The following is a 16,093-nucleotide window of genomic DNA, read 5'->3' as shown; positions in this document are numbered from 1 at the left end:
AATAGGCATTCATGTATATGTTTTTCCAATTTTCTATTCCTACTACAATATGATTTAATGTGGCTATTTATTTGTTGCATTGTGGAAGCCTATTGTCTATTATACGGTTTGGGGTAGCCTAAACGCTGATGTTCTGATCATGTTTCCCTGAGATTGCTGCTGCTGCACAGCTACCACACTAACTAGAGATTAATTTGCGCCGTCTTGTCTGCAGATGGCGGTGTGTGTCCAAAGATCAGCCACCATCTATCTGCTACCAAGAAGAAGAAAGTCCACGGTGTTTTTCTGGGTGGACGGCCTGCTCTGGATCGAGCCTGTCAGAACGGCATTGAAACGAGAGGAACGTGGGATAAAGTCAGTGAAATATGCGTTAAATCCTGCTGTGATATCATTAAATGTAAAATATATCAGATTGTCGTGATAAATTATGGAACCTGTAACTCATATTTAATAAGAATAATGATTTGACTAACGTTAACGTACTTCGCTATTAGCAAGGCTACATCAGTAACCTACAAGAAGGCATATGATCGCAAATGTAAGACATGTTTACTAATAATAAACAAACATTTCCAATTTATGACAGATATATAATTTGCTAGTAACACCACGGTAACGTTAACTACAAGTATAGTCACCGTATGGAAGCACAAATCTGTCTTTTTCACTGTAAAACACTAACGTTAGCTAAATATGTGATACTAAGCTTTAACGTGAATTAGCAAAGTGACTTCTAACTTTGATGACATTTAACGTAAAATGACTTGAAATTTGGGATATTTGTTCGGTGTTTCGATGTTTCAGGTGCACAACTAATATACCGTTAGATTAATTGTCAGATATTTGTTTGGTTATTAGTTAGATTTACATTTCTCCAACTTAATTTATCATTGTTAGCATTGAGCTAACAGCTGTCAGCGTTAAAGTGCTAACAGCTCGTTAGCTAGCTAGCTAACTAATGTTTACGTTAACTGCCAGCCTTCAATGTAATAACGTTAGCTAAACACTGTGATTTGGTTGGTGAAATCAAACATTGAACCAGATTTGCTAGCGATATAACGTAAAAGTCTCTAACTTACTTGTGCCATAAGGTTAACGTTATATTGTCCCGTAAGGTTGGCGTTATTAAGACACTGGACATTAACATTAGTTTTACATGTCGCACTTCTCCCACCGGTAAGTCTGCCTTCTCTGTTCGATGGCCAGATCACACACGAAACTCGGGCTTTACGTTTCGTTACATGTTACATGTTACACGCTTCTCCAAAATGATATTAAAATGTGGTAACGTTGTGATACGTTGTTTCCTACTCAATTCTCCCTACAAATGATGTTGAAATCTAGTGCATTATAATGAATCAGTTATGGACAGCCGTAAATCACCATATAAACTAGATGTATATTCTGAAACGAAATGTGATCCATAGCTATCCACAAGTGAGTTATTTTTCACATGTGTCGCTAAGCTATGCAGATACGCGACCAGCATTACCATTTTATGTAGCATTATGTCAACTCAATTTTAGACTTTTGTAACACTAGTTGTCACCAGTAGCTAACATTCACCATAACTAACTAAAGATTATTAAGATATTTGAATACTTAATATGCAGTATTTCATTTGTCAAACGTTATTCCTGTTTAGGATTAGGTGATTGAATTGAAGTCCTGTTAAGACAGGGCTGATCTATGATCAAAGGTTAGCAGCTTGTCATCTACAGATGTCACACTAATGGTAACATTCAGAATGACACAACTGATCCATTTCAGAACAATATAATAAGTAGAACTAGGCTATTAGTTAGTGGTGATGACGACTTTATTCACGTTTAGTTATTTACAGCCATGCTGCTACTGTCCTACTGTTTTAACATCATTATATGGTATAGCTTGCCATCCAAAAGGGGGCCGTGTGCAGTTATGAAAGTCTTCAAAAGTACTTCATTACATAAAGTTAAACTCAGTTGAGCATGTGTTTTGGGTTCTGAACGCTTTTACAGATTTCGTGCTTCTTTGCCGGTCACTTGTTATAATCAGACCAGCCATTACAGTATCCTGATGTTGTGTTTGTACATCGGTTCTTCATTTGGTTTTGTGTTTCATTTCTAAAGGTTTTTAACTTTGACGTTTAACTTTAGAAAACAAAGGTCTGGAAATAAAGTGAATTTAATTGACCTCTTTGCTTGTTTCATTCAGCAGTTGCTGTTCAGATTTGATAACTGAGACTTGAACGGGCCAGAGAGAAATCCACTGTTCCCCCTCCCCGACCTCCTGTTCCTTACCCTCTCTCACATCTCCCACCATGAATGAAGTTAATATAGTCAGAGAGGGCTGGCTTCACAAACGAGGTAAGGAGCATAAGGATGAGTAAGGTCTTGTCATGCTGATAATTTCGAGCGAAATACACTACAAGTGTTCTAAATGAGAACCCTTTGGTTCAATCAGATGGAGCTAAAGGGTTCATTCAAAAAGGCCACTGATATGCCTATTGATTGGATTTACTTGATTCAGGTGAATATATCAAAACGTGGAGGCCCAGGTATTTCATCTTGAAGAATGATGGTTCTTTCATCGGCTACAAGGAGAAGCCTGATCTAAGCGACCAGACCTCACCACCACTCAACAACTTCTCAGTAGCAGGTCAGTCCCCCAGACACGAAAATATCATTATTTTCTTCATAACCAGTGCTTTCAACTTCTCAAAGCTAGATGGCTATTTTGACTTCCATACACTTCATGGTTTAACATCTTAAGTAGCTTCCTGTAAACATCCGTCTTTGTTTTAGTTTTTTATTGCCATCAACACATATTGACAGTTATTCAACATTACAAAACAAAACTACCTTTAGATTGAGCTTCACTTGACATACATGCACACATATATATATATATATATATATATATATATATATATATATATAAAACACACACACCTAAATATCGATGCATATACCTACAAACGATAGAAACAATCGTTGTTCTTTGTGTTCACAGAGTGCCAGTTAATGAAGACTGAAAGACCCCGGCCCAACACATTTGTCATTCGTTGCCTACAATGGACTACTGTTATTGAACGCACCTTTCACGTAGACAGCAATGAGGAGAGGTAAGAACATGGTAAAATGGTATACTAATAATAATGTTTTTCCTAGCCTTGTGTCAAACTATGGTAGCCCCTTTCACACAGCCTGTTCAAGGTGGGACTGTTCCGCCTCGCTGTTCTGTATGAAAGGTACGGAGGCTCCATCACTGAGCCAGCTGAGGTAGTGACAGAGCCGAGCCCATGTCTGTGTGAAAAGGGTCAGCCGGCATAGAGAAACAGGTGTGATGTTTTCGTGACGTGTTATTTTTGAGCCCCAACCACAGATTAAAAAAAATAAAAAAAACACACTAGCAGCTATAGCAACTGAGAATGGAAGCAAATTGGGGAGACAACCAGGTCTGGGAGCTCCTTACCCTCCAAGTAGAGGACCGGCATATAACAAGGACGGAAAAGTCGCTTTTTTTTGCCCGTTGTTAGCTAGATGTCGCCACTGTTGTATTAAACGTCATGCCTCTTTTGCTCCTGTGATACTGGCGTGATATCTGTCACACACTGGGGCGCTGTTGTTTGGTTCAGTGTGTGTAAAAGACTCCAAAACTTATTAACAATTAAAGATATTTGGGATTTTTACCTTTCAGAGAGGAGTGGATGCGGGCAATCCAGTCGGTGGCAAATGGTCTGAAGATGAGGGAACAGGAGGAGGAGGAACCAATGGATATGTTTGGCTCACCCAGCGAAAGCAGCCTGGAGGAGATGGAGGTGTCCATGTCCAAGAATCGCTCCAAAGTGGTGAGACAATCAGTTGTTGAGGACATAGAAGCTTAAGTTTGATCGAATCCAGAAGACTGTATGAATACAATAACACTATGGCAATGTTTAGTATTTTCCTTGCAAGGACATTTGGAAATGCAAACAATCATTTTTATTAAATTTTTTTAGGGGCACTATATTATATTGACATTGTTTTCTATGTATGATTTCTTCAGAATAGTTTATGAGCAGTCTACCTCCAGACCCAGAGTAATTTGTATCTTGCACACAGTTTTACACTGATAATAAAAATGTAAGGACTGGAACTTCTTAGTTTTAAACAATGTGCAAGTTTATTGCACAAATAATGAGCTGAGGAGAGCTCCAGATTAAGCTGATAATCACTACCACATACACCTGCACATTGTCACATTAGTGTTGTCAATGTTTCCATAAATGTCATTAGTCTTTCTAAAAGTCTGACATTAAACACGGGGTTTATTTTTGAAGGTAAGTTGACATTTACTGCTGTATTGGACAATGACATTGAAATGCCTTGTGTATTAAGATCAGAGGATTTTTTTTACATTAGCTTCAGCAACAACAACTAGGATGCACTTTTAGCAGCATTCCACTGATCCCCAGTGGACTCTTTTCATTTGGTTAGTTTCTGATATTTACTATTTAAAGACCAAAGCAGTTTATATTACATAAGGATAATTAATTATACAGTAAAACATCATTACAGTACATATGGACAACACCTTGACGTAACCTTACCAAACAATGTGCAGACAACTTATTTTTGCACATTTCAATTTCATGCAAGCTTTTCTGAAAAGATTGGACAATTATGTATACTAACACGGCTGTGAATGTAGAAGAAACATGTGATTTGCATGAAATGCTCATCTCTGTGTAAAGAGTTCTTATGATCCCTAATAAATTCTCACACCTTGACCTTCTACACATTACAGACAATGAGTGACTTTGAGTACCTGAAGCTTCTTGGGAAGGGGACATTTGGGAAGGTGATTCTGGTCAAAGAGAGGTCCACCGGAGTTCATTATGCCATGAAAATACTGCGCAAAGAGGTCATCATAGCCAAGGTAACTAAGAGGTGCCCTGTGTGTGCAGAAATAAATGGTTTGAACTGTAGTCGTCACTCTTCTCATTCTCCATACCTTCATCTAACTAGCAAAATAAATATCATAATAATAATAATAAATATATATATATATATATATAATAATAGAAATGTGGGGGTAATGCATTGGAATACATATTTGGTCAGCCTCACAAGGAATTGTTGGTATTGGCAGAGGTAGAAGAAGGTTAAAAATGTAAAAATGTTAACTTCCAGTGCAGAGTGAAAGAGAGGAATTATCAGCACAATGTTCTCACATTTACCTAACTGTTCAAGTGGAGCTTAAAATCTAATCTGATGCTGGATAGTTTGATAAATAATAATGCATCATATTAATGTTGAGACTTAGTTTTAACACACCACAGAACTGAGAGAGAGGCTGTGAACACAACGATCTGGCACGAGGTGGGACCTCAAACCAAATCCACACACAATGATTCCCCAGAGGAATGGTGTTTTTGTGATGAACATAAAAACCCGTTCAAAGGTCCACATCAATTATCTCTCACAGGAGATAAAGGGAGTTATCTCACACACATGTATTCAATTTGATGTACTGTATAATTCATTGCAGCATTAGAAAAGGGTTATTTCATAATTTTATTTCATTTTATTTTTTGTAAAAATATGTTTTTTAGAACCCCTCCAACTCCAAAATGGTGTTGCTTGCAGGGAGTTCTGGTCTCTTTTAGGGAAGTGTGTTTTCAGTGTTACTCATCTTATTCTTACTCCAACCTGAAGAAGGTGAATCCCTCCTCCCCCGCATATCACACCATGAGGAAATAAATGATTCAAGAACACACATGAATAAAATACATGATGCATGCCCATTGTGATGCCTGAAACACCTTTTCAATGCATTATGCTCACTTGTGTTTCATCCTACTTAGAGGAATGATGTGGATACCTTTATTGATTGTTTCACTCATCAGACACTGCACTGAACTGACACTAAGCAGAAAATCTCTTCAACTTATTTTGCATATGTACGTTTAAATATATGCAAACACATTAAGAGCCATTTTGTAGCATTTAGACAAAAAACCCATATATTGTGTAATTGGCTGTAATAAGGAAACAGACACTGTAAGCCGAAGATAATTAATTAAGAACACACTGTTTTATTTAATATTAACATTTACACTATCAAAGAAGAAAACATTCTCAAACTGTTATTGATGGTAAACATATCAAATTTTGAAATACAGTAAACAGTAACCACAACATACTCTTCAGAAGTGTGAAAATCCCCCCCAGAAAAATAGTTGGGTTAGGGGAAACTGTTGTCTACAACACCTTCCTAATTATTGGTACCTTTAATGAATTTAGCATTCGAAGTAATGCATTTATTTATTTATTCAAAACATGGACATTATCTGACAATAATGTGTTTGTTGGCAGGATGAGGTGGCCCATACAGTTACAGAGAGCAGAGTGTTACAACACACACGACACCCCTTCCTCACGGTAAGAACACTTGAAGGAGCTCTGCTGTTGAATGCAGTGCTGCCTCAGATAGAGCAGCCAGCAGCTTGTCTTTTTCATGAGCCACGTGGTCCTCAAGGGAATTTATATATTAATATAAATACATATTTAACCAGATAAAAAGGATTTAAAAAAAAATTTGAGATGAAATCTCTTTTGCAATGGTGAAGGCAGCAAAGGTACACAATAAGTACATGTCTTTCATACATTCGTCTTCTGACATTTCATAGATCGCCATCATCAGCTCAAAATCTTAGTTTGTCCAAATACTACAGTGATCAAATACCTGCAAAACCCATCGTGGGTTACGTGTTTAGTGGTAATTAGTAAATATTAGCATGCTAACATGTGAAACTGAAATGGTGGGGAGATTTTCCTTTTCAGATGTGGGGGTCCTGAGACAGGATGTCATATGTTGTACAGATTGTAAAGTCCACTGAGGCAAATTTGGGATTAGTGATTTTGGGCTATACAAATATATTGAATGGAGTTTAGGGTCAATTTAAATGCTCATTATACCTGCTAAACAAGAGTGTTATCATTCTCATTGTTAGCCTTTAGGTGAAAGCAGTGGAAGTGGAGCCTCACACCAGACCCACTGTTGGATGCGTTCTTTTTGCTTTTTGAGACAATATTGGGTTAGGTGAACTTTGTTTTCCTGTGTTGCTGTGTAACATTGATGAAAACAGACATATAATGTCAGTAGCTTTTGACTGATGACATGCATCATCAATATTTAGGGGAGGCCCTCTCATTTTCTTTAACATTCCTGGATGCAAGTGTTTATGTAGAATGTCCCAACATTTTTAATTTTCAATCCTCCAGTCACACAACCAGAGTTCACTCATCAGTTAGGAGTGCTGGGAAACTCACCTCCTGTAATCATCATGATCATTTCCTTCCTGCAGACACTGAAGTATGCTTTCCAAACCCATGATCGGCTCTGTTTTGTAATGGAATACGCTAATGGAGGCGAGGTGAGACCTCACAGTCGCATGGAGATGCACTAAATGTCACTCGATGTCAACAGCTTGCCGTGCACATTCAAACACAGCCCTTCCTCTTTCAGCTGTTCTTCCACCTGTCACGAGAGCGAGTGTTCACAGAGGACCGGGCACGCTTCTACGGGGCTGAGATTGTGTCAGCGCTCGAGTACCTCCATTCACGTGATGTTGTTTACCGGGATCTGAAGGTGAATATACAATATTCATATCATGATTTCAGAGAAGATGACGTGATTGATTCTGGTTTTAGATTTGACTTTTTAATCCATTCAATAAAGATGATGTCTTTAGTTAGAATAGAATTTAAGCATTTAACAGCATGTGATAGCAGTTTCAGTGTTTTTATTGATACTTCAGTCAAAGTAACATTTCCAGTAGAAATGATCTGGAAATGTTATTCTTTCACTGTTAAATTCCAATGTAGTTAAGAAATGACTTGTGACTTCTACTGGAATCAGCGTGTGCTGCTGAAGAGAAATGCTGAAATAAAGTCTGAGTGTTGCACATCGTATGGCCACATTTAGTCATTTCCCTTGTACAACAAGGCAGAATGCTCCTTTGTTCCATCGGATGTAGTTGAACAATAACTCTCGACAGGTAAGCCAAAATAACTGTTGAAAGTACAATGTTTAAAGTTCTTTCCATTCATGTGGACTTTTGTAAGGGGGGGGGGGAATTAATCAGTGACTCATATGTGAGCAGTGGTGCACAGAGAGTTTGTAATTTGTGGGGCCCATATGTTGACACATAATGGAGAGAATGTAGGGTTAGCCATCGTTTTGTTTTTTGCGAAACAACCGTCTTTTAACATTTTTGACTTGGTCCAAAAGTATAAACTATTTAGACTGCAGCACAACTAAATCCCCTTTAAATGTTCCAGTAGACAGTCAGAGACTATAAATGTAAATCTGGTCAGTATTTTCCAAATAGGGAGAACCACTAGATGAAGACAGATGAATTTCTTGACAAATATTATTCCTAAAATTAGTTTCTATCCGGCCATCCCTTCAGAACTTCTACAACATCAGTGTAATCCTGTTGTGCACTATTGCAATAATCTTCATATCATTATTGTTTTTTCATTATAGGATTTTATCAGCCAGCACTAATACAGATCACAGTCCACTTTCACAGATAGACTTAGACTATGGCTCAGATCTTAAATCAGACTAAGTTACCATGTATTTTGGGGAAATTAAGACTTTGTCAAACTAAAAAACATGGCTTATTGAGCGCCTGTGTCTCTTGCTTCTCACCAGCAGAAAATGTTTGCTGACTGGAAGGATTTTTCAGTTCCAACATTTTATTGGAAAATATGCAGAGCTGTGGCAGAGCTGAGCTGCTTATTGAAGTGGCAGGGCTCAGTACTTCTGCTAACCAGTCAACGACCAAGGATGTGCTCACTGCTGTATATTTCCAAATGGTTGTTGCTCGCTCATTTGGTGCCATAGACCAGCAGGTGTCACTGATTGCTGCATGGAAACATGGCTATTAGTGTGGAGGAAGCCCTGAACAGGGTGGCTTATAAATCACTCTTTAAGTCAACTTTAACTAAGCAGCAAACCCCAGCACAGTGTCAATTAATTCTTGACTATTCAGTGACCCAATCACAGTTTGATAAAAAAACGAATTCATTCTAAGCTCAGAAGCTGTCATCATATCCATGAATGATCATAAGACTGATGTGTTTGTCATTTTACTCTCTCAGCTGGAGAATCTGATGCTGGATAAAGACGGCCACATCAAAATCACTGATTTTGGCCTTTGTAAGGAGGGCATTACCCCTGACGCTACCATGAAAACCTTCTGTGGTACTCCTGAATATCTTGCACCTGAGGTAAGGTACTGAAACTGACTGGGTACAACATGTTAAACACAGTTTTGACCTCTACAAAAGCGCTCATTTTCACACACACTAACGATTATATATATATATATATATACATACATACATACATACATACAGTGGGGCAAAAAAGTATTTAGTCAGCCACCAATTGTGCAAGTTCTCCCACTTAAAAAGATGAGAGATGCCTGTAATTTTCATCATAGGTATACTTCAACTATGAGAGACAGAATGGGGGGAAAGAATCCAGGAAATCACATTGTAGGATTTTTAATGAATTAATTGGTAAATTCCTCGGTAAAATAAGTATTTGGTCAGCTACAAACAAGCAAGATTTCTGGCTCTCACAGACCTGTAACTTCTTCTTTAAGAGGCTCCTCTGTCCTCCACTCGTTACCTGTATTAATGGCACCTGTTTGAACTCCTTATCAGTATAAAAGACACCTGTCCACAACCTCAAACAGTCACACTCCAAACTCCACTATGGCCAAGACCAAAGAGCTGTCAAAGGACACCAGAAACAAAATTGTAGACCTGCACCAGGCTGGGAAGACTGAATCTGCAATAGGTAAGCAGCTTGGTGTGAAGAAATCAACTGTGGGAGCAATTATTAGAAAATGGAAGACATACAAGACCACTGATAGTCTCCCTCGATCTGGGGCTCCACGCAAGATCTCACCCCGTGGGGTCAAAATGATCACAAGAACGGTGAACAAAAATCCCAGAACCACACGGGGGGACCTAGTGAATGACCTGCAGAGAGCTGGGACCAAAGTAACAAAGGCTACCATCAGTAACACACTACGCCGCCAGGGACTCAAATCCTGCAGTGCCAGACGTGTCCCCCTGCTTAAGCCAGTACATGTCCAGACCCGTCTGAAGTTTGCTAGAGAGCATTTGGATGATCCAGAAGAGGATTGGGAGAATGTCATATGGTCAGATGAAACCAAAATAGAACTTTTTGGTAAAAACTCAACTCGTCGTGTTTGGAGGAGGAAGAATGCCGAGTTGCATCCAAAGAACACCATACCTACTGTGAAGCATGGGGGTGGAAACATCATGCTTTGGGGCTGTTTTTCTGCAAGGGGACCAGGACGACTGATCCGTGTAAAGGAAAGAATGAATGGGGCCATGTATCGTGAGATTTTGAGTGGAAACCTCCTTCCATCAGCAAGGGCATTGAAGATGAAACGTGGCTGGGTCTTTCAGCATAGCAATGATCCCAAACACACCGCCCGGGCAACGAAGGAGTGGCTTCGTAAGAAGCATTTCAAGGTCCTGGAGGGGCCTAGCCAGTCTCCAGATCTCAACCCCATAGAAAATCTGTGGAGGGAGTTGAAAGTCCGTGTTGCCCAGCGACAGCCCCAAAACATCACTGCTCTAGAGGAGATCTGCATGGAGGAATGGGACAAAATACCAGCAACAGTGTGTGAAAAGCTTGTGAAGACTTACAGAAAACGTTTGACCTCTGTCATTGCCAACAAAGGGTATATAACAAAGTATTGAGATGAAGTTTTGTTATTGACCAAATACTTATTTTCCACCATAATTTGCAAATAAATTCTTTTAAAATCAGACAATGTGATTTTCTGGATTTTTTTTTTCTCATTTTGTCTCTCATAGTTGAAGTGTACCTATGATGAAAATTACAGGCCTCTCATCTTTTTAAGTGGGAGAACTTGCACAATTGGTGGCTGACTAAATACTTTTTTGCCCGACTGTATATACAGTATATATATATATATATATATATCTGACATAGTCTGGGAATTGATACTAATCCACAACACTCAAGAAGGTTTCCACATGTCACTTATTTCTAAGAATAAGAACAACATTTTGTCATTCTTATAATTTTGATGCACAAAGTTCTACTTTGCTTTATACATATGGGCCCTGGTGTTGGATCTGACTGGTGGGACATGTATTTTACACACACGAAGTTATCATTCAAAACTGAAAAGAGATGTATAGTGTTAGGTCAGTTAGGTGATGTGTACCAAATGTAAGTGTTAGTCTGCAAATTCAAAATCACTTCTTACTGCCATTGGAATTAATTGTAATTAGACAAATGTCTGTTTCTCAGGTCCTAGAGGATAATGACTACGGCCGGGCGGTGGACTGGTGGGGTCTGGGTGTTGTCATGTACGAAATGATGTGCGGCCGTCTGCCTTTCTACAACCAGGACCATGAGCGTTTATTTGAGCTCATACTCATGGAGGAGATCCGCTTCCCCAGGAACCTGTCGCCTGAGGCCAAGTCCCTGCTGGCTGGCCTGCTCAAGAAGGACCCCAAACAGAGGTGTGTGTGTGTGTGTGTGTGTGTGCGTGTGCGTGTGCGTGCATTTTGGGAATGCCTTTTTAATTCTTACACGATCGTGTTTGGACTGACAGGTTGGGTGGAGGTCCCAACGATGCCAAAGAAGTAATGAGTCACACATTTTTCATCACGATCAACTGGCAGGATGTGGTACAAAGGAAGGTAAGACATTATGACACTAAAAGAAGTGAAACTGAGGTTTTCTTTTAGTCACTGAATATCCCCTTCATATCTGTAACATCAGACACTTTTATCAGTCTTTTAATAATTGTTGTTCTCTGTAGCTTGTAGAAAAAATCCTTACATTTAGATATATGCTCTCATGGTTGTGAACCGTGCCGCTAATCTCTAATTCATAGAGATAAAAGCCATCTCCATGAATTAGAAAAACTTTTTTCTATAATATGTTTGCCGTGTGTCAGACACATTTAAAAACGTTGTCTTTTCAAGTCTTCATCACTATTGAGCAAGTGGTTATTGTTCTTTTGTGTCAACTGATAGGAAAACAGGTAGCAAAATGTCTTGCTTAATGAAAACCTATACCCTAAAAATGCACTTCTCCTATAATTTCTTACTGCAACTAACACAATGTGCATACTTCTATACTTGCATGATGGAAACCCTGAGTTTCCTGAATTCCAGAGGCTTGGTTGGAGCCAACAAAAAAACAATGGTGGAAAGAGAAACTAATAGAGCTTGTGTTCTTAACATTAACAAAATAGAAACCCTGTTGACTTTAGCTGTGGTTAGATATGTTTATATCGTTCTCAGGGAAGATATCTCGGTGTCGGTCAGGAATGATACAGCCATGCTCCGCCCCCTAGTGGATACATACTTCAGATATGAAAAAAGTACACAGGCAGTATGTTAACAGTGCCTACATGTAATCATTATATAAATCCAGTATTTTCCCAATCAAAGGGCATTTTACGAATCTTCTCCCCTTCCATCATCAGCTCACCCCACTCTTCAGACCGCAAGTGACTTCAGAGACAGACACCCGGTACTTTGATGATGAGTTCACAGCACAGACCATCACGCTTACTCCTCCAGACAAGTGTAAGTGTCCCCTGACTGTACAGCGACACTGTGTCAGTGCCTGATCCACTAGTGTCCATGATTACGTTCTGGGTTCTGGACTGGAATGTGACCACTGACTTCTGCTGTCTTCTTCTTACAGATAACAGTCTGGACTGTGAGGATCCCGGCCAACAAGCACATTTCCCGCAGTTCTCCTATTCTGCTAGCATAAGAGAGTGATCGCATCTCTGCCACACGCACAAAAACACAGGAGGCATGAACACCTGAGCCACATCCTTGCAGGTATAAAATGAGCAGAACCTTTTCAATGAGGTTTTAGTCCATCAGGATCTAAGTGCCTCAGCTGGTGGCCATTTTGTTCAATAGAACCACACTACGGACAAAGCCTGGCCACACTGGCTGTACTGTATCAAACTGGACTTCAGTACCTCACATAGTAATCAGCACAACTCAACCACACAATGCCTGTAGCACCTTTGGATGGCCTCCAAAAAACTACTGCTGCTTTTCCAGACTATAAACCACCAATCATTTTAACACACTCTTTTTATGGTCTTTATGGAAGCCATACAGTTCCTCCATGATGTTTCCAAGTGCTCTTCTTCAGAACTAGCTGTCACCACCGGTGATAGATGGGTTTGTATCTGAGGGAGAAAGCAGTTTGTTGGGCGTCTTTCTGTTAGGTGTGTGTGTGGATCTTTTTTTACTTTTGAGAAAAGGGCGTCGTCAAATCCAAACTGAATGTCATCAGTTTACTCTGAACGAGTCTGTCAGAGCATGAGCTTTTGTGTGTCTTAATACAACGCTCGATATGCGCCGGGAACAACGGATTAATTGATAACACATGATGATCAGTGTCTCCGTGGAGAAAAGCTTTTAAGTGAAGCATGAATTGTCCTTTGTAAACTGTTTGCAATGAAAACAAATAATTTGTTTATTAGTTTGCTCTCATCTCAGAATTTGATCTCTATGAACAGATCTGTCAAGTGTGACATGTCAATTATATAGGAATTGGGAGTACCTTAATGCACAAGGTGTATATGTTATTGTATCTGTGTAGCAATATTCACACCATGTCATTTAAGAGACTTAATAAGCACTTAATGATTTGAAGCAGACCTCATATTTCTCAGATGGACCATGTTCATAATGTAGCTGAAAGCTTCCTGGATTGGTGTCGGTGCTTATTATTTTTTAAACATCTCATGGAAATGTGTCTGATACGGAGTTTCACAAACTGTCCGATTCCTAATCCTGTTGACTTTTCCTGTGGTCGGACACTGTAGGTTCTGATTTACGTCAACCATTGGCCAGATTTTGACTTTCAATTTCCCCAAAGTACTTGCACTTGTTGCATGCAGACAACATTTAACAAGAACTTTGGCTTTTATTTTGGTTACATGAAAAAAATAAAAGTAGAAACCATAAACAGTAGGTATTAAAGTATTATATCTGTACTGAAACTCAGATGTTGTATCAGCACTATTTCTGAAAAAAACACCAAGCAAACAAATTCAGTGCTTTCAGACCACATTTTCATATTTGGAGTGTCATCCTTTCTTAGCATTCAAAGCTACCCCTGTAATATTTCCAGTTCACGTATACATTTTTTATAATGTATGTTTGTAGACTTTCTATGAAGTTAGTCTTTCCTCAGATCATAACTCACCATTTGATACTTAACCTGTTTGAAACTTTACAAGTTTGAATGTCGTCCTGGCTATTATGTACGTCATCTCTTTGTAAATCCACACCACTGCTGCTTCTCACACTTGACCAAGCTGGAGAGCTAGGTCATCCAGCGAGCTGTGTATATCATGAACATGGTCCATTGTGAGATTTTGTGTTTGAGTGCAATGACTTGCAAGTATGCCTTTTTATTATTTCCAGTTCTTCCCATCTATTATTCATTGCTGCACATCATTAAATGTTAAAAAGGGGAGGTTTACCGTTAAGATTTGCAATACTGGGTTTTATACTGTACATGAATATGCGCCCAACATTGTATTGGTGCTACACTGATGAGTCACTGGTAATAAATAAAAGAGCTGTTGCAGACAACCTGCTTCCTGTTGCTCACAGAGCTCACAGATAAAAAATCTAACGAAATTTGTAACAAAATACTTTAGAGTGGAGTCATTTTGTATTTAAAATACTCAAAATACTTTCTCCACGAATCAAAAAACAGTTCACGAGTTCAGTCTTCAGATCTTCAAGTTCAACGGATTGTCTGTCAAGGTAAATATTTTATCTGAATGTGACAGATGTCAACTAGCTGTCTAGGCTAGTGCATAGCCAGTGTTTAGCAAGCTAACTTATCAGTGGAGTAGCTAGCTATAGGAAGAGGGAGATTGGGAGCTTGTATGTTCATGATAACCTTATCAAGAAACGTCTGACCATCTACAGCATAACTTGTAGCATACAAGTATTGCTGTATGCTACATTGAGTATCTTCTCAATGTGAATGTCATAATGCCATATCAATTACTGGCAGATAATATAGTTCACAGTTAGCCAGGCTATGACAGTAGATGTCCATTTGTTAAAAAAAGCAAAAAAAACATTAAATATCAAATCTATTTTATTTAAAAGGGATATTATGAAAGTATTCTTAGTTTTATTATTTCATACATTCTACAGTTGGCCAGGTGGACAACATGTCTGTGACTTTTTGTGGGCTTCACCAGAGCTTTGTGTACATTATAGCCCAAACCTGAATGCTCTGCTATACCAAATTGTGAGAAAACGGAAAATCCAGAAAAAAGTATTTCCTATATTTTAAATACATGTACGGTATTTTGTATTTTATTTTAATACATTTATTTGATGGGTATTTTGTATCAAAATACATTTTGATGTATTTTTGCCCATCTCTGAATACATTGCCTTAAAATTCATGAAGGACTGAGATTTTGCCAATTGCATAACTGAAAATTAAGCACACACTCTTAAAATGGTTTGAGTACACTATTAAATCTTATTTTGCTTACCAACAAATGTTGCACTTTAATCTGCTAAAATACCTTGACATTTTGAGTTATATTTCCTTTTGTTGGTGCTCATGGTGTTAAATAATTGTTTAAATTCAATTTTGCCCACTTGGCATTTCACCTCACTTTACTTGCATTCTCTTCTGTGCTCTGTCGACCATTTTTGTTGCTTCCTCTTGGATGTGTGATTTGGTATGGATACACACTCAGTGGTTAAAGGTTTACGCCCAGAAATTTCCCAAACAGTAAAATTCGAAGAAAGTAAGAAAATCCAGGCAGAGGGCCGAGTCTCTGCAGAAACAGACACCGCCACACACTTCTAGTGGGTCATAAGTGATGACTGAGAGCCTATACATTGTTTTTATTAAGAAAATCCTGCATCTTAAACCTTCAATCATTTGTTACATATTAGGAAACCTGACATCAGGTTGGTAATTTAAAAAATCAGTTTTTTGGCCTATCTGTTCA

The 16,093-nt window shown here is 38.7% G+C and overlaps 1 protein-coding gene across 6 annotated transcripts; it reads left to right on the top strand.

The window, feature by feature from the left end:
* The first annotated feature begins 222 nt into the window (after window positions 1–222).
* On the top strand, window positions 223–15,750 carry LOC142960673 (RAC-beta serine/threonine-protein kinase-like). Of its 6 annotated transcripts, none has more exons than XR_012956350.1 (14): window positions 223–354; window positions 2,197–2,348; window positions 2,512–2,640; window positions 2,995–3,106; window positions 3,682–3,832; window positions 4,771–4,902; window positions 6,342–6,407; window positions 7,334–7,402; window positions 7,495–7,617; window positions 9,138–9,266; window positions 11,362–11,576; window positions 11,669–11,756; window positions 12,366–12,456; window positions 12,551–12,653. XR_012956350.1 is itself a non-coding variant. In XM_076102624.1 (14 exons), exons 2-14 carry the CDS (start codon window positions 2,303–2,305, stop codon window positions 12,852–12,854), a joined length of 1,443 nt encoding a protein of 480 aa, XP_075958739.1. In that variant the 5' UTR covers window positions 223–354; window positions 2,197–2,302; the 3' UTR covers window positions 12,855–15,750. The 6 variants fall into 6 exon arrangements, 2 of the variants coding, with proteins under 2 accessions (XP_075958739.1, XP_075958740.1); XR_012956348.1 differs by having other exon boundaries at window positions 12,345–12,456; XR_012956349.1 differs by having other exon boundaries at window positions 12,345–12,445; window positions 12,551–12,636.
* Window positions 15,751–16,093: the final 343 nt, after the last annotated feature.

Source organism: Anarhichas minor, unplaced genomic scaffold (assembly GCF_050575085.1).
Source record: "Anarhichas minor isolate MPS153535 unplaced genomic scaffold, ASM5057508v1 ptg000027l, whole genome shotgun sequence".
NCBI classification, from domain to species: domain Eukaryota; kingdom Metazoa; phylum Chordata; class Actinopteri; order Perciformes; family Anarhichadidae; genus Anarhichas; species Anarhichas minor.
Note: the sequence above shows the minus strand (reverse complement) of the source record. Positions and strands in the feature narration are given on the sequence as shown.